Source organism: Neovison vison, chromosome 12, assembly GCF_020171115.1.
Source record: "Neovison vison isolate M4711 chromosome 12, ASM_NN_V1, whole genome shotgun sequence".
Lineage (NCBI taxonomy): Eukaryota > Metazoa > Chordata > Mammalia > Carnivora > Mustelidae > Neogale > Neogale vison.
In genome coordinates, this window is record NC_058102.1 from 38,657,638 (window position 1) to 38,677,353 (window position 19,716).

The 19,716-nt window shown below is 36.0% G+C and overlaps 1 protein-coding gene across 2 annotated transcripts in view; it reads right to left on the reverse strand.

The window, feature by feature from the left end:
- The window catches only part of OTOGL (otogelin like), a 129,255-nt gene that overhangs the window by 56,856 nt on the left and 52,683 nt on the right, over positions 1-19,716 (reverse strand). Inside the window, exons 24-27 of one of the 2 annotated variants that reach the window (XM_044228294.1) lie at positions 15,277-15,384; positions 14,372-14,510; positions 5,029-5,163; positions 548-697 (exon numbers count right to left, since the gene is read on the reverse strand). In XM_044228294.1, the coding sequence (XP_044084229.1) occupies positions 548-697; positions 5,029-5,163; positions 14,372-14,510; positions 15,277-15,384 (532 nt within the window). The remainder of the gene's footprint in view (positions 1-547; positions 698-5,028; positions 5,164-14,371; positions 14,511-15,276; positions 15,385-19,716) is intronic. The other variant, XM_044228295.1, reaches the window with a different exon arrangement.

Here is a 19,716-nt window from a genome sequence, read left to right on the forward strand (position 1 = left end):
TATAGAGTTGAAGAATAGATCAGTAGGGGATGACAATAATGGGGGAACATAGGAGAAATCGGGAGTAGAGAGGTTTGTTCTATACAGAAACTCTAGTGAGAGATTAAAAAAACCTCCATGCATTTGTTAAAATCCATAGAACTCTAGACCATAACTTTTTTTTTTACAAATGTACTGTATGCAAACTTTAAAAAAATCCAGAATGTGGAGGAAAAGATGGAATGCAGAATGTAATAAACAAATAAATAAATCTAACTGTATGACAAACATCACATAACCACGCTGAAAGGGATGGGAAGAAAGAAGTTGACCTAAGTAACTTCAGAAAATGGTTACTCCAAGGTTAAAGTCAAAAAGAACTGTACGCAACACTGTACTCTAATTGGTAAGAGTTTTCTTCACTGGGTTATGAGTTAGTAATTCTGGTAATATAACTTGTTTCTTAAAGAAAATGTCAATTGTTTTATTTCCATAAAACATCTAAAGGTAAATGTAACTTCATTTCTTACATCTCATTTCAATTGGCCTACCAAATAGGTTAACCTACCTTCCACTGGGGTCCAACTTTGATATGAATGGTTGTCTTTTTATCCCAAAGAATAGTGATATCGTTTTCTGGAAAGTATATTGCTATGTAGTACCCTGCCTTCCAAAGCTGGTACGTAGGTTTGTTTTCCAGAAAAAAACCTGATCGTTTCTTAAAAAAAAAAAAAAAGAAAGAGAAAAATGAATTCTTTGTTCATTAACCAAAGTGTAAATATTAATTAGTATCTACCAATGAGTATCTATGTACAAGTATTTTTGGTTGGCTCCATAGCAAAAGACAAAACAAATGCATAAAATATGCATAAAATAGGAAATACATAAATTGGTAATGAAACATAATCTGAAAGATGGGCTCAACATGGATAAATAAGCAAAAGTATTTCTGCTATAGAAAAGAGTGTAAACAAAAGCATGAGCGTAGGGTACATTAAGGGTAAGGGGTTATATCTGTTAACTCAGAAATTCTATGCTGATGATAAATCATATTATTAAGTACCAAAAATATATTGTATACAGATAGATTAATAGATCTATAGGTAGATAAATAGATACATCTACATATATAGGTATATATGTGTGTGTATATATATATATGGGATATATAGTGATATATATATATATATATATATATAGTGGGATAATGAATGGATCTGTAAGAGACCATACACAAGAAAGTATACAGAGCTGGAAATGAGAATGGAGAAGAAATCATTCCAAGCAAAAGTAATAGCTTGAATAGAGACTTAGGGGCAAGAAAATTCAAAATCTGTTCAGAGCTAAGGAGAGCACCAAAAGGCTAGAACATGGGTTTCATGAGAAGCATAGTAAGAGACCCTTTTGCAGCCAAGTTGTCCATACAGTCAAAGGCTTCTATTCTATGTGCAAAATGCCTTCAGTAAGAGCTTCTGAATAGGAAAGTGATGGACCATGTTTATATTAAAGGCAGATAATTTGTAGGCTATTAATAACAACCTTAGAGAGAAACTGGAGATGGAAACTGTTGGGAAAATTGAGAGCACATTTAGCCTAAAGAACAAATATTCAGCATTCCTTATGAGCAGAGGCTATACCCTGTAAAAGATCCCATTAAACTGACATTGTAATTAACTCATATAATAACTTTAAAAATATTAAAATCAAATTAAATCAAAGAAAGTAAAGCAAATTCAGGCAGATGCAAAATAAAAATTGTGAAGTGGATATACAATCCTTTGATTATAGAATAACAAAGTCAGAGTTTGGAAATACTGTTTTAGAAACATTCCTTAGGGCAAGGTAAATAAACTTCGTCACACCCATAAAGAGTTTTCTAGAACAAGCTCAAACTTAAAAGGGCTCAATATGTTATATGGAACAGTATATATTGTATAAGCATACACATGGATAATGGATTTCCTTAACCTCTTTTCCTTCTCCTCCCAGGTGCCAAGTTGGAGGTATGGGGCAAGGACCTGGGTGCCTAGAAGAGTCTGCACACACCTGGGAGCATCCTTGTTCCTGAGTGAGCAAGGCCTTAAATAATAAAGAAAAAAGAACCATGCACACACCATGACAGGTCAAAAGAGACAGCAAAACAAAGGGAGAAAGAATAATTCCTGCTTGAACAAGAGGCATCACATTATCATTCTTTACTAGGCCCACCCAATGTGTAGCCTGGCCTGACCCCAAGTCACTCTCTGCCATAGAACCTATTTTTATTGTTTTGATTATACTTTTCAGTACCTTTCTATTATATGATTTGTCTTCGGTTTTATTATCTGCCTTCTCCCCACCTGAATGTTAGCTCATTGAAAGGGGTACTTTATCAAGTTTATAACAGTATCCTCGGCTTCTGGATCAAGGTGTGATGTATAGATTTGTAAAACCTTCATGCAACAGTCCATTCACGGCTCTTACCTTACGGCCTGATCAGCAAGAATTAAAGCAAGTAAGCAGAATATTGGTGGCCTATAGCTCCTTTCAATCCATAAGATGCTTTTTTGTGTATTTTCCTATTAAAGTTCTCTTGGACTGGTTGACCTATCTTTAGAGCCTAAAAATAATTTTTGGCTAAGGCAGGCAGCTTATCATTAGACTTCTTAAGGTTGTTGCTACATCCATTTTCCTGATGTAAAAGATATCTTTTCTATTTGCCCGTAGAGGTAAAAATCCTTCATTTTTACTAAACGGGGGAGTTTACCACAAGAAAAACAGTTCTCTTTGGTCAAAAGGAGATAGTGTGCTTCTTTCTTTTCAGATTAAGAAGTAGACATGCTTTCCATTAGAAAAGGGAGGGTGTTGTGAATTGCCCCAAATCTAGACCTCTACTTCAGATGAGAATTGTAGCACTTTCAACAACTCCAATGATGTTAGAAAGATAAGTTATAAAGTTGGAGACTGAAAACATTTAAAGTGCCACTTAAATGAATTTATAAAACATTTATATCTTAACATGTTTGACGAAACAAAATTGTGTGTTTATTGAAAGAATAACATTTTTTTTTCTTCCCCTCAATGAGCAATCCATCTGCCAAAAATAGTGGTACTTATTTTCACTTCTGATGTTCAAGAGAAAATATTAGCAGGGTACTTGTTAGGGTCAAAGTATTTTTATGACTTTCCTTTATCTTACTTCATACTTTCCAACTGACGTGAAGATTCATCTACACCTGCATACAGGTGAACACTGGAAGTTGAAAGTTACACTGAACTGTAATTACCACTTCAAAAATGTGTCAAATTGTTTCTGCAAGAGCATTTACTATTTTCTCTTCAGATTTTTTTTCTTAAAAAAAAAAAAAATATATATATATATATATGGGCGCCTGGGTGGCTCAGTGGGTTAAATAAAGCCTCTGCCTTCGGCTCAGGTCATGATCCCAGGGTCCTGGGATCGAGCCCCGCATCGGGCTCTCTGCTCAGCAGGGAGCCTCCTTCCTCCTCTCTCTCTGCCTGCCTCTCTGCCGACTTCTGATCTCTGTCAAGTAAATAAATAAAATATTAAAAAAAAAGATTCAGTTCCAATCGTTTAATCCAAAGCATATCTTCTGAGCCTTCCAAATATAAGGAGGGTGAAAGAGAGGAAGAAAGTCATTTCTTGAAATCCATTATCTCATTTAAACATCATATGAACCTATGAAGTAGATTCTATAATCATTCCAAATTTACAACTGAGAAATCTGCAGCTTAAATAGGTGAGGGAAACTTGCCCAAAGTGACACAACCAGCAAGTGACAGAGCAGGGGTTCTAGGTGAGCACTGACTGACTCCAAAGTCTACACCCTTAACAACTACCCTAAACATCCAACGTTGGCTTCTTCTCGGGGACTCCCATACTGTCCTACACACACTCTGGCCATAGCACATTCCATGGCGTATTCTTGTTTATTTGAATGTCTCCCTCCCCTGAGTATAATTCCTGAAAGATAAGCACCATGTCTTTTCACTGTTTTAGTCCCAATAATTAATATTTTGGGAGATAGTAGATAAATGAATGAATGGATGAATGAATTAAATGTTTTCATTCTTTCAAATTGGGCAGGCTCCAAGAATATAGGAATAAATAAGGGAGAGAGCAGTCCTACTTCTCACAAAACTCTTAGACAAATGGACAGAAGACAGACAATCACACAAGAAATCTCACTAATGTATGTGTCCTAACAGGGCACTTGAAGGTATGAAGAGGAGCTCCTGAAGGAGTTACGACGAGACCTATTATAGAAGAATAAGTTAAAGAAAAGGCATATCCAGGCAGGAGCAAATGACATTCACGAAGAAACAGAGGTGAGAGAAAGAATAGACCATCAAAAGAACTAATGAAAACTCTGACTTCTGTAACATGGGCTCAAAGCAGAAAGTAAGGAGATGTGAGGCAGGAGAGGCGATGACGGTCAGACTGGTAAAGACTTATCAGAGAACTGGGAAGTCATCTGAGAGTTTTGAAGCACTACACTGATGGAAGATTAGATCCCCATTTTAGGGGAAAAAAGCTGCCCGGACTGCAGTATGGCAGGGTAAGAGGAGAGGAACTAACTCAGGAAGCCAAGCATCCAGTGTAGACGGAACTGGAGATGGAGATGCTAGGGCCAGCATGGTACCATGGGTTTGAAGAAAAGAGGAAAGAACTGGAATATGAAGAAGTAAAACATAAACAAAAGGGACCGGGGTGCCCGGGTGCCTCAGTCAATTAAGCATCTGCCTTTGGCTTAGGTCATGATCGCAGAGTCCTGGGATCCAGCCCAGCTACCTTCTCCCTCTCCCTCTGCCACTCCCTGCTCTCCACTCTTTCTCTCACTCTCACTTTCTCTTTCAAATAAATTTATGTCTTTAAAAAAGTAAGTCAAAGAGACAAGTCACGTATGATTTATGGACACCACATAAAACAACAAAGAAAACCTGAATCTAGTCATCACTTGCAGAGAAAAGTACTCTGAATTGTTTCTATTTTGTTTTCAGTATTCTCAGGACAAGATAAAATGATCCTAAAAGAAATAGTTTACTCACTTGTTTGTAAGGAGTATCGTTCAGGTAAATTTCAGTGTCCCCAACTGAGATCAAAACACTTTTGGAACAAACAATATCGTTGTCAAAGCATTTCTTGTTCTGGGCAATGACAGATAGATCTGAATCATCTATACTCTGAAATGTCAAAAATAATGCATTAATAAATAAATAAATGTATAATTAACAAATAAATGTATATTATGTGTTATTATTAGTTATTTTTTATAAACCTTTTTTGTAACAAACCTTAAAGAAAACTAAGATCAGCACTAGTTTGTATTGAAATTAAAATACAGATTATTCAAAAATATTAAATAAAAGAAATACAGCTTATCTCTAAAATTCAAATCATTTTTATCTAATAATGTAAAATAAATTCATAAAAATATACCAAAGCAATTCAATATTTAAACATTTATCTTCAATAACTTCTATTAAAATTTTGTTATTATAGCTCCAATGTATTGACCAGCTTCTTTTCAACAAATACCCAAGGCATGTCACTTAGGGGAATTTTAAAAGACATATTTTCATTTTAGGTAACATCTTTTGTTGTATTTTCGAAAGTTTTCTAGCTAAATAATTATCTGCCTACAGGCTCAAACTGAAATTGACACAAAATTTTGGCAGTGTTAGTGAATATAATAACACATATCATTTGAGGGCTTCCTTTGAACATTGCATATGATATTTAATTTTTAAGATAATTTTAAAGTTAAATATTATCTCCACTTGACAGCGCAGGAAGTGAAGTGAAGTAGGATTAACTGATTGTCCAAGGTCACTTGGTTAAATAAGAGCAGAGACAAAGTTCAAAATCCTAATCTTGTGTTGTTATTGTTGTTATGGTACTTGCAGAGAAATTAGGAAGTGTTTAGCAATGATTGAGGAGAAAAGTCAATTGTTAAGTTATAGGGAGTTCTTCATTTGGGAGAATGTTATTTAGCCCTGTACACTCTGCACTGGACCCCCTCCACCCCCACCCCCACCTTCCTGCCGCCACTCCCAACTGCACCTGCTAAGAGCACATTCTCTGAATGGGGGTTTCTTTTTTTGCTATCAGTTTCCTCAGGTGGGCTTCTGTGGCTCTACAGACCCTGGAAATTCATAGCAAAATGTTTTTTGATGATCTGTATTTTTCTAAGAAGAAAGTCCATGGTTTTCATCAGATTTTTGAAGTGGTCCTTATCCCTCCAAAAGTTAAAAGACACACTGCTCTAAGAGGGCTTTCACTAACTTGTGGAAGGTGGGGATTTCAACAGAGAGAACTTTCTTTGAACTCTATGTCCAATTTTCAAAGGCCCACACATTTCCTGAATTCTTTTCATTTTTAGATATACAGGTCAGTGTTTATTTTCAAAGTGAAAAAGTCTTTAAATATCTGCAAATCATACATGTCTTATAAATGCTCTCCACTTAGTTTTTCATATCACCAGCAATATGAACACTGGCTCAATATTTCTTTTGGTTTGGCCAAATTCTTTCTGTCTTATAAGTAATTATTATAGCCTAGTGCCAAGAGGATAGGTTTTCAATGAATGGTGTTGACAAAGTAATTAATGTGTTCCTCTGTGACCCATTTTTCCTTCCTTCCTGCATAAGAACTGAAAGCTTTTACTTCTTCTTAAACAATCATTTTGCAAAGCATTGCCCAAATTTTGAAAAGGGAATAATAAAGATCATTAAGATGATTATGGTATTGTACTACTCAAAAAAATCATGCCACATTTTGTGCCTTTATGAATGATTTTCAAAGAAAAAAATATGTAATTCAGGGTTTTGTTTTGTTCTTCCTCTTGAGAAATGTTGTTTAGATTAAGGGATGTGAAAAGCCAGCTGAAAGGCTTTCTATTACCATTACATTTCTATTATTATTAATTAAAGTTCCTCGGTGTTAGATTAGTCTTTATATTAAACTCAGAAATGCCACAAAATATACTATATTGTATAGTCTGCCTTGTAATATCATGTTATTGCTGACAGTAACTTGAAAAAATATCAATTCCTAAGAGTCACATTTCTATAATTTTCATTTCTATTGTATTTCAAGTTAATATTAGGTTTGGAGATAATGCTACAGAGTTGCTAAGCAACATAAGTAATGATTATAAAGCTAGAGGGAAAAGGTCAACATCAGTGTACCGCATGGATTCCTCAAACCCTTTATTCTGAGGTACTGCAAACATTTATGGAAAATATTCTCCCAAGTGATTCTAAAACAAAATGTCAGCGCCTCTCAAGGTAGAATATTATTTTACTCGAATGTCAGTCAATCTGAGCACCTGTCATAGCCCCTACCCTTTTAAGGGTAAGTATCCCACACAAAGCCCTTGTTAATACAGTAGCCTCAGGAAGCCATGTTTTAGGTCCCAAAGCAGTACATTCACCAATGGGTCAAAAGAGTTCTGTTGTTTTTTTTGTTTTGTTTTGTTTTTGTTCTTGTTTTTTTATATGAAAGAGATTTATTGGGGAGATGTTTTGAACTTTAAAGGGGCAAAGTAGGCAGAATCTGACACCTGCGATGGGGAAAGAGGAAAAAGAAGGACTGGGTAGGAAGAGTCTCTAACAGCAGCACTGTACCAAGAAAATTCTGGGGAGGCTAATGGGGAGTCCTTGACCCAATGTCACCCATCAGGGGAGTGGGCCAGCATACTCATTTACTGCAGCCCCACCATACTCATTCATTGGCTAAGAACAGCTGGGGGAAGTGTGGCTTCAGCAGAAACCCAGTGGGGGATTCTGTGAGGTAACACCTGAGGTTCTCAGTCAACTCTGCTTCCCATAAGAGGAGATCTGAATGATGCATTTCCATTGCTGCTACATCAGTTTTTGGTAGTCTTCAGGGTTTTTTTTTTCTTTAGTCTTTGGTGGATATAAAGACCATAAATGCTTTCATGCCACCAAATTTTATCTCTATATTTGATAGTTGTCATGAAACATGTCATGAAGTTAATAATATGTGGCTTTAAAATCAATACAGCGTCTTTTGCATTTCCAATTGCATATCGGGTAGGTTCTGTGCCTCTGGGTCCACCTTTTTCTTTAGTGACAGGATTAACATAATCTGGAAATTTTGTCAATAGTACTTTCTCTAAATTAGAATCTTCTGGTACCTCAAAATGACCTTCTGGTTACTGTAGCTTCTTATGACATTGCTTGATGGTTCAGATTTTTCTCCTTGAGAACTCATTCTCCTCATACAATGACACAGAAGAGGTGATCTTGCTACCCTCCCCATGGTGGCTGGGATGCAGCTAAGCCACTGAGCTAGACTGATACAGTCATGGTGCCAACTCGAGCCAATGGAGTTTAATGCAAGCATGAAAAGACAACTCTTGCCTATTAGATTATCTCTCATGCTTGAACTGGAAAATGATGGTTTTTTTTTAAAAGTTTTTTGTAGTAAGATTTGAAGGTAAATAGACAAAGAGGATAAAAGGTAGAAGGCTGCTGAACAGAAGAGAGCAAGCTTAAAATATAAGGAAGCAGAAACAATGATTGAACTGATGCAAAGATAAAAGATACAGAAAAGAGAGTTCTATAAGCAAGCCTGAAAAAGAAGAGAGTAGAGCAGTTACACAGAAATTGTCCCTGTGGCATGAATGACAACAGAGCATCCATGAACTCCTGCTGCTTGGGAGGCAAAACCATCCTTCAGCTGTCACCTTTGTGAGGTGTATAGTCTTGTTCAAAAATTTCCTTGGGATGGTATTTCCCTTGGGGTTTTGCATGAGGATTACCACAGGACACACTACTGTTGGTTCCCTGAAACAGCAGGTACTTAACCAGGATGCCATGAGAAGAAAACCATCCTGAGGTGTTTCATTACCAAGGAACTCTGCCTGAAAATACACTGAAAAAAATGTGGGTTATAATGGGCTGAAATACTCCAGTACCAATTCCTACCCCTTCCATGAAACTTTGCTGCTTATTCTTCCTCTAGTCAAAATTAGTTACATTCCCACAAGAAAGTTTTCATTTATCCCAGCCTGCTAGTTTCTTGTTTATTAATGACTCCCCCAAACATAAAACAATCGAGGCTAAGCTAATGTCTTTAATAATTGTACCCTTAACAGCTCCTAGCACAGAGTGTACACTTAAATACGAAAGAAAGAAAGAAAGAAAGAAAAGGAAGGATGGATGGAAGGAAGGAAGGAAGGAAGGAAAAGAAGGAAGGAAGGAAGAAGGAAATAAATAAAAAAAAAGGAAGGAAGGAAGGAAGGGAAAGAGAAAGAAAGAAAGGTACAAAAATAATTACTGGAAAACCTCTACTATCATTGTGCTACTGAATGTTTTAGAAGGTTTAACATAAAGGGTGTATTATCTAAGTAGGTAAACTATTACACAATGCAAAGTAAATATTGAACCTTAATATCTAAGATTAATAATGGAGATCAATCTTATGGATAAAATATCACAATCACCTTCCCTGAAATTTTCAATAATGATACAATATTTAAGAGTTAGTTTACATGGATAAAGTAGAAAACTAATTAAATGCTAATTTTTTGAAAAGATACTGACAGAGGCGCCTGGGTGGTTCAGTCAGTTAAGCATCCAACTTTGGATTTTGGCTCAGGTCATGATCTCAGGGTCCTGAAATCGAGCCCTGAATGGGGCTCTGTACTGGGTGTGGGGTCTGCTTAAGATTCTCTCTCCTCCTCCTTCTGCCCCCCCACCTACTCCACTCGTTCTCTCTCTCTCTCTCTCTCGCAAAAAAAAAAAAAAAAAGGCACATTATTAATTCCACAAACTCCAAGATTTTCATCTTTTTACTTCAAGTTACTGAAATAGATTAAAACATACCCCAGGGTTGTCTATAAGGTTTTGTTCATATAATTTTAAAAATTAAATAAAAGTAATATATTTTTCACTTCCATTTTAGCTTTGGCAACATTAATGTATCCGAAATGATAGGGAATTTTCTTTATATTTTTATCATACAGTTTAATTTAATTATAAATGTTTCTGATTTTCCTGATATAAAAATGTTTAGGAAACTATAAAAAAACTGATGTGCATTGAAAATATCCACCGTATTATAGACAAGGTATATTACACTATCAATAAAGGTTTAAGTCGTTGTCTTTCTGTCTCTGATTCCTTTGTCCTCAGCATGGTTGTCACACAAAGAATATTAATAAAAACTTCACCTGGAAGACAAACCACACTAAGAACCTCATTTTAGGGAATAAAAATGATTAGCTTAGAGATGGTAAATATGTGCAAATGATTACTACTTGGAGAAAATTTTAAATTGGCTGCCTATCTCCTGAGTTTGTAACTATATCATTTTAGAGTAGTTTTTCTTCTGTGGTACTGAACTAGAAATAAAGATTGGAGACAACCAGAATTTGCTGAACAGGAAGTCAGTCAAAAACATCAAAAGATTTTTGTAATAGGGAATAACATTTCCAGTCAATGTTAGGATGGCCACAGGAAGAGAAAGTGAAAGATAGCATATTTATCATTTTTAAAAGAAATACTTATGTATAAACTCTCTAGTGTTTTTAGGATCTCAGTTTGTTCCTTACTTAGAGATTTGCAGAGGAAACAGACATGGAAACATGGAACCTGTAAGCCCTATGTTCTAAGAAACTCTTGAAGAAAGGAGCCATCAGAAGATATTGAGGAGTGATCAGAGACAAGGGACCAGCAGAGGCAGCAGAATGACAAACCACAAGCTACATTCAAGGAAAAAAGAAGATAAACTTTTTTTTTCCCAATTTATTTATTTTCAGAAAAACAGTATTCATTATTTTTTCACCACACCCAGTGCTCCATGCAAGCTGTGCCCTCTATAATACCCACCACCTGGTACCCCAACCTCCCACCCCCCCCGCCACTTCAAACCCCTCAGACTGTTTTTCAGAGTCCATAGTCTAGAAGATAAACTTTTAAAAGTTTAATTCGATTTTGTATTCAGGTCATCATTGACTTTTGCAGTTGAAATTTTATAAGTTTTGTGATTAGGTGATTAATAACTAACCCCCCCTCCACCACACCCCAGTCTCATGTTCAGAGGCAAGGCCCATCTTTATTTTTGGTGATCATCATACTTGCACTCCTCAGTAAAGGGCCTGACACAAGAAGGCAAACCAGAAACATTAATGGAACAAATGATGGAAAGTGATGAAATTAGAAGCATTTTCAGAGGCTTAAGGAGAGCACTAAACGTTTAAGATCTCACCTGAAGAAATGTTGAAAACCTAATCTGGAATAAATTATAAGAAGAAGTCGAGCAGTGATAGGGACTTGTCATAGACAGAGTTACAGATAGTAATACAGAGTAGTAATACAGTAGTAATACAGAAGTAGCCTCTGAATCTGGGTAGTTAGAATATTGTATTTCCTATTTTTGCTGAAGATACCCAGTGTTCTCTCTTTTTGAGTTTACAGCCTAGGTCAAGATGTCATTTGGTTCCTCATCTCTTTTTACTGTTAAACAAGTCTTACTTCTGGTTATACCTTTGTCTTAAATTTGCTTCAAACCACTTAAAAAACAATGTGCTGTATATTCCATATGCTATTTAGAGGAAAGGGTAAACAGCCTCCAAAATGAATAAAATATCAGAGAACCTGGATTTTTAAAGTTTGACAAGCTTCAACAAAGATATTATAAGTACTTACTTTGTACCTAAAACTAGATTACAATGAGAATGCCACAATCCAGAGATTGGGGGTGGGGGGGGACTTCCATATCTCTTTGAATGTGAGGGTCGAGTTACTTATAAAGTAAAGCTGAATAAGTATTAATTTTTAGTCCAACTGGCAAATGAAGAGACATGTTTATGGATGAGGTTACTGGATCCACCAGAAGGCCCTAAGTTTCACCAGATAAAAATGTATTACACATAACAAAAATAAAACCTAGAATTATTTGTAATCAAGGAAGGAGGAAAGAGAACTGTTTGACAAGGAAGAAAGAATTAAATCTGTACTTCACAGAAATTATTCTTGTCCCTGAAAAAGTAGTAATTAAATGAAAGGGCAAGCAGCAATTCTATCCTTCTCAAAGGAAATGCTGATTCTTTCCCCAAAAGAGAAAGCTAGGTGTGTAAACAAAGAAATCAAAACCAAACCAAACCAAACAAAAAAATTACGGAAGAAAAACTGAAACAGGGAAAAAAACAAAGCAAAACCTTAAGCATTGAGAATTTTACTATCCAGCATGAAAAGATTTCAAACCCATGAACATTAGGCTACATTGTTAACCAGTAATTCATCTTAGATATGAAATAATTATCTGCTCCATGATCAAGTAACTTATTTCTTGACTTACCAAGTATATGTTGATCAAATTATCCTAATTATTTTGGGGCCTGGTACTGATTTTACTGATTTTCATAAAAATGTCCATTACAATACAGTAAATAATTCTCTAGTATAATTCTAATTAATTATTAATAGTAGTTTTTCTTCTCCTTAATTACTAAATTGAAATCCATGAAACATATTCTGAAGTCTGTCTTTTGTAAACGCTTTCTTTTTTAAAGAACATTGTTAAAGTACCAAAAGGAAAAATACTTCTACTTTGGTAAAAAAAAAAAATGCAATTGCAGAACTTAAAAATATAGACTTTAATCTTACCACATGAATCCTAATGACAGATCTTAATCCAGATATTAAATTCAGGATCTAAATTTCATTGCTTACTAAGAGATTGGAAGACTATTTCCTGTGACATACCTTCTCATACACAGACAGGCATATCTTATTAAAATTTGAAATTGAACATGAGATATTGATTTTTAACAGAAGAATATAGTAGCAAATTAAAGTTATGATAGGAGTCAGGTTTTAAAAGTCTAGAAGCCAAACTTTAATGGTTCTTGCCTGCTAAATGGAATGATACTCGTACAGTGAAGCAACATAAATAAATAAATACATACATATATACATGCATATACAGTTTTTTTTAAAGGCTGCTATTATCATTCAGCAACAAACACAAACACATACTTTCACTTAACCAAAAATCAGAGTTGAGACAAATATTCTACTTGAAATGCTTTCTGCACAATCATTGTTTTAAAATAGACTGGTAAACACTATGATTTCTCTACTGTGAAGACAAATGAGGGGTTAAGGAAAAGCCAGGCAGAGCATAGAGCTCAAATAAGTAGTTGGTAAGAGTTCGCCAAATGCTCAGCATTTTGCAAAATGACTTGGGGGAGGGAAAAAAATGTAAGGCATGATTCCAATCTTCTCAACTTCAGAATTTTCTTGAACAAATCTGCATTTATTCTTTATGAAACTTGAAATTGTTCCTAGTGGAAGCTGAGGATAGTACCAAATGGGAAATTTAATGGTTTAAAACATAAGCAGGAGTTGTTTAAGTTTAGAACACAATGGATTTCACCTTTTTTTTTTAATTTAATAGAACTGATACAAAATAGGAATGTGTCTACTTTGTTGATATATGCTTTAAAGAACAGGATCACACACACACACCTCTATTAACATAAAAGCCTTACCCAGAAATAAGACATGCATTCAAGATAATCACAGGTTACCTTACTGGAAGAAAAGATGTTATTTTGTTTATTCTTGTACAACTTCTTTCTAAAGTTAACATTTTTACATTTAGAAACTTAATTCTGGGGTCAGTGATGTCTAAATAAAATGCAGGTATAAAGAAAACCCAAATGCATTAAACATATGAGAAATTTTAAGGATTTTATCAGGTACACTAAGCCCAGGGTTAACTATAGTATATTATCAAGATAATGTATCTAGAATTAAGAATAATGTCTCTTTATTGCCATAATCATGAACAATACATATTATTCAGTGCATGGTTTAATGTCTTATATTTATATTCACCAAACTAAGCCCATAAAAATAAAAATGGTTGGCATTTATTGAACACTTACTATATATCAAGCACTGTCTAAAAGCTTTACATAATTTTATCTTACATAATCCTAAAGACTACCCCAGGATACAGGTACAATTATTATGTAATTGCATTTTGCAAATTAGAAAACAGAAGCAGAGAAAGTTTAAGAATTAGCCCATCTTATTGAGCCCCGCTTTGTGCTCTCTTCTCAGCAGGGAGTCTGCTCCCCCCCACAACTCGCCTTCTCTGCCTGCCTCTCTGCCTACTTGTGATCTCTCTCTGTCAAAGAAATAAATAAAATCTCTAAAAAAAAAAAAAAGAATTAGCCCATCTCCTATTAAATAATAAAACTTATGAGTCAATGTGAAATGTTTAAAATCGCTATCACTTTTGTAGGTTTTATTAATGACATGTGGATTTGATGTATCATATATTGGCATACTTGTTTTCTACATTAAGCTTTTACACAAGGGCAAATAAAAGTACCTAATCGTGACATACCTTTATCAGAAATACCTGGCAATCACTGATATAGTCATATTCCAGTCCGTCAAAAGAATGATAATGCCGGTCCCCGTATATTGTACACACAGCCGGGCATGGATAGTAGGTGCAATTGAACATCCCTCGTCGACAAACACTAGCCAAAAATAACACCAGTTATCTCTCTAAGACGTTTGGCTCTAATTAGAGTTTTGCAAGTGGTAAAAACATTGTAAGCTTTGTATTCAAGAACATTCACTGAGCCAAGAGCCCTTAGTTATATGTCAATTGGTTCAATAACATCTATTACATTGACAAATTAAGCCTATGTTTATCACTTTGCTTAAATATATTATCAGAGAGCACAACCAAGCCTTAAAATTGTTGCTTCGTTCACCTGAAAGCAGAAGACAGAATAAATTATTGAACATAGCCCTGATGGGAGCAAAAAAAACCCATAATGCCATCTCCTATATTTGGATCAGTTAAAATATACTACATGTGACATTGTTCATGAGCTTGGAATTTTTTCCCCACATTTTAAAGAAATTATATTTCAATTTTGTTTTATGAGATTGTTTTGGCTTATTTCCAAACATAAGACCTTATATTAAATGTGATCTTCTCTTTGGTGCATTTATTAATTTCTTATAAATTTGAGATATTCTTATCCTTATTAAATTTTCAACTTTTCACATTTCACGGTTTGTTTTTCTTTCCCCCTAGGCTAAAGAAATATGCCTCAAAATAATGGTATGATACCCCTGTGGGAATAGCTTTCTACCAACTCCTGAATGCCTTTAAAATCTTATTTACTCAGGCTTGATTTAGTGTTTGCTCAAGTCAGTCACATTAACTATAAGATGATCGAAACTAATACAATTGCTTAGGAAAAATGTTTTGAAATAAATGGATCTCATTACCAGGTATAACATGGTGTAGCAATCACTTCTCCTGAGAGGTACTCCCAATCTTTCCAGATACACGGACAGCTTTCAGGAACATAACATTTTCCTTTGTGCTCTGCCATTCTTCCGATGAAGAAGTAAATGCTATTTAGTTTCAGTTTTTTAAGAATCAGAAATCTTGTTATATTCAACACCATCTATATTTATTACGACTGCCACAAGCATGTTCTCTCTGATTTATGGAGGGGGTGGATCTAATCTTTTGCTCTCTCTTTTTCACACAGTACCTTGCAGATCATAAGAGTAAATGAAATGCCAGCAAGTGATCAGATGCAATATTTTAAACTGTTTGTTATTGCTTAGCACAATAAAAGATAAACACAAGCTTAAATTTCTGGGGACAGTGAGCTATTGTGAAAACAACATTTAAAGAATATGTGAGGGCCCGTTTTTTTGGTATTTGCTACTTTTGAGAAAAAATCCGTAGGGCCTAAAAATTTTTCAATAAAAGAGTAAATTATGAAATGGATAACATTTTCTGTTGCAGGACAGAGAGAATAATCAAAAGCTCCTTATGGGGGAGCCTGGGTGACTCAGTGGATTAAAGCCTCTGCCTTCAGCTCAGGTCATGATCCCAGGGTCCTGGGATTGAGCCCCATCGGGCTCTCTGCTTAGCAGGGAGCCTGCTTCCTCCCCTCTCCCTCTCTCTGTCTGCCTCTCTGCCTACTTGTGATCTCTGTCTGTCAAATAAATAAAATCTTAAAAAAAAAAAAGCTCCTTATGTAAGTGCTTAAATTAAAATCCTGAGAGTTAAGATGTGTTTTGAATAAAAAGTCACTATATCAAGTGTTTCACATTTTTTATTAATAGTATATTTAAATGTTAGTGTCCTTTAATGTGTTATTTCCTTCTTGAAAGGTTATCCCATAAAAAAGCATCTTAAAATATCTATGAATATAACAATTAAATATTATAATCACAAGGGATAATTACTGTTAGTGTATTTTCAAAATATTTTGATTTGAAGATTTATGATACAAATTCTAATACCCTTAATATAAATATATACATAAATATTTCAATATGCTTAAACTCTTTTCTCAAGAATTTATTTCATCAACAATAAAATGCTACTAATAAAGAAAATTGAAATTATAATAATATAACTAATATACTAATTTAAAATAAAATAATAAAACAGGTATCTATTAAAAATAGAAAATATGAGGTGTTTTCTGAATATGCTTTAAAATGTTATAGTTCATTGCTATCAAAATTTACATAGAGGGGCACCTGGGTAGCTCAGTGGGTTAAAGCCTCTGCCTTCGGCTCAGGTCATGATCCCAGAGTCCTGGGATCAAGCCCCACATCGGGCTCTCTGCTCAGCGGGGAACCTGCTTCCCCTCCTCTCTCTCTGCCTGCCTCTCTGCCTACTTGTAATCTCTGTCTGTCAAATAAGTAATAAAATAAAATCTTTTAAAAAAATTTACATAGAAGTCAAGAATTCTGGATTCTTGCCTCTTCTCTCGAGTAAAAATGATCCCATTATTTTCCTTCTCTGCTTTCCCTCTCACGCTCCTCTAGCACAGCACTGTAATTCCTTATTTAATGTATACATTGTCCATTAGACTTCACACTCCATTCAGGAAGGCATGAATATCTTGATGGTTGTGTCCTGAAGTCTAACATACAGCAGACACTCAATTATTGAATAAAGGTGACCAAATGAACCTATGTAAATGCTGCATTAACTCATTCAGATTTCTTCCTTTCAGACAACAGAGTCCGAGAGTCTCGGCTCACCCGTCCCACACTTCTCTCCACGTTCCCTGGCATCGTCATTTCTCCTCTGCCTGGAAAACCCTTCTCCTCCCCAGCTCTGCCCAAACAACTCCTCACCATTTAAGACTCAAATTAATGCAATCTTTTATTTCCCACATTCCCCATACATAGAAATTTGTAAAAAACCTTTACTGGAGGATCCATCTCAATGAACTGCAAGTACTTGATTAACTCTCTCACAGAGAAATTTTAAAAAAACACAAACAGCAAAAACTAATATTTTTGAGTGCCTCCTATGGCCCAGCCACTATTCCGACCACTTTAAATTATTATTTTTTTTATTATTTATTTATTAGACAGAGAGTGAGATCACAAGTAGGCAGAGTCAGAGAGAGAGGAGGAAGCAGGCTCCCCGCCGAGCAGAGAGCCCGATGTGGGGCTCGATCCCAGGACCCTGGGATCATGACCTGAGCCGAAGGCAGAGGCTTTAACCCACTGAGCCACCCAGGCGCCCCTATTCCAACCACTTTAAATACAGCACTAACTCACCTAATCCTAGTGACAGTCCCACAGGCAGATTCTGTTGTTATAAATGTATTTTATAGTGCCCCTCACTTGTAGCTTAACACAGTGTCCCAAACATTAACACCATATGACTGGTACACTGCACATACTCGACCCCCATGAAATAGACATTTGTAGATACACTTTAAAAAGAGGAAGCTGATACTATGGAGTATTATGCCTCCATCAGAAAGGATGAATACCCAACTTTTGTAGCAACATGGACAGGACTGGAAGAGATTATGCTGAGTGAAATAAGTCAAGCAGAGAGAGTCAATTATCATATGGTTTTACTTATTTGTGGAGCATAACAAATAGCATGGAGGACAAGGGGCATTAGAGAGGAGAAGGGAATCTGGGTAAATTGGAAGGGGAGGTGAACTATGAGAGACTATGGACTCTGAAAAACAATCTGAGGGGTTTGAAGTGGCGGGGGGGTGGGAGGTTGGGGTACCAGGTGGTGGGCATTATAGAGGGCATGGATTGCATGGAGCACTGGGTGTGGTGAAAAATAATGAATACTGTTTTTCTGAAAATAAATAAATTTAAAAATTAAAAAAAAAAAAAGAGGAAGCTGAGGGCACCTGGGTGGCTCAGTGAGTTAAAGCCTCTGCCTTCAGCTCGTGTCATGATCCCAGGGTCCTAGAATCGAGTCCCGCATTGGGCTCTTTGCTCAGCAGGGAGCCTGCTTCTTCCTCCCTCCCTGCCTGCCTCTCTGACTACTTGTGATCTCTGTCTGTCAAATAAATAAATAAAAATCTTAAAAAAAAATAAATAACAAATAAAAAGAGGAAGCTAAGATTCCTAGTGGTTAAGTCACTTGTCCTGAGGTACTTCAGCTAATAAGGAGAGCCAATATCTGAACCATTTTTATATGATACTTTTCACTATATTACTTTCCATTTCTTTAATCCATAGTGATTTCTTTTCTTTTAAGATTTATTTATTTGAAGAGGGGGAGGGGCGAAGGAAGAGGGAGAGAAACTCAAGCAAACTCCCCACTGAGCTTGGAGCTTGACCAGAGACTCAATCCTGCAACCCTGAGATCACCACCTGAGCTGAAACCAAGAGTTTGACACTAAACAAAAGGAGCCACCCAGACGCTCCAACAATGATTACTAAACCAAGGAATGAGGATCTTTCCTTTCATACTCAGTGAACTGCTGTCACTCTGAGAAGACCCATAAAACAGGGGATATGAGGCTTATTGTCCTAAAATAAGCCAGCCAAGGTCATATGGAAGACAATCCAAATCATATTACCATGAACAGCTTTGTAACAGGAAAGTTCTATATAATAAAACTATTTCCAAATCAGTCAAAGGCCTCTTAGTTAATTCCAACCATATTTACTTCAATACAATAAGAGGAGGTGGGAGAAAATTTCTTGAGTTTTGTAATGAAATTAGACCAGTAAATCAGTCAATCATTGTTGAACTAAAAAGTCAAAGGTGACAGTAACTAGATATTATTTAAAAAAAAAAAAAGAGCGTCAACTGAAAGCCTGTGAAACAAAATTAGGATGCAGCTTTATCTAATCAGCCATGCACCCTTGAGTCGTAATCATATCAAATTAATCAAGTGATGTTGTAGGTTTCAATTATTTTACCATCATAAAGGTGATATTTCCTTTGTCCTTTTTACTAAAATGTCTTCCTCACTCATCTGCTCTAGGGCCTAGTTTCTACCTGCCTTTATTCTCTCACGCACAGGCACCTGTTCTTTCAACCTCCTCCCTTTCTGAAGAGATTGGTACAGTACCAAGTCATTTGGCTCTTCCCTCTACTCCAGATGGGGATGGAAAAATGCCAACTCTCCTGAGAAACAGACTACAAAACCTCTCTCTTCTTTGCTCATGGTTCAGATGACCCGAGCCCAGGAATCCCTCTGTGTGAGTAGGCTCACCAAGGAAGAACGGGTGACCTGTTTGCCTCAGATGGCCTCTCCCGGTGCTCTGCCTCCACTCACTACCAGGGGAGGGAGGGCCAGTGAGGCCAGATGTTATGTGCCTGCAGGGAAGCGAATAACCACCAGATTCTGTACTTAACTTCCCCATGTACGAGGCATTCCTGCTATTAAAGGAAACTTACAAAAATAGGAGTAGATTATT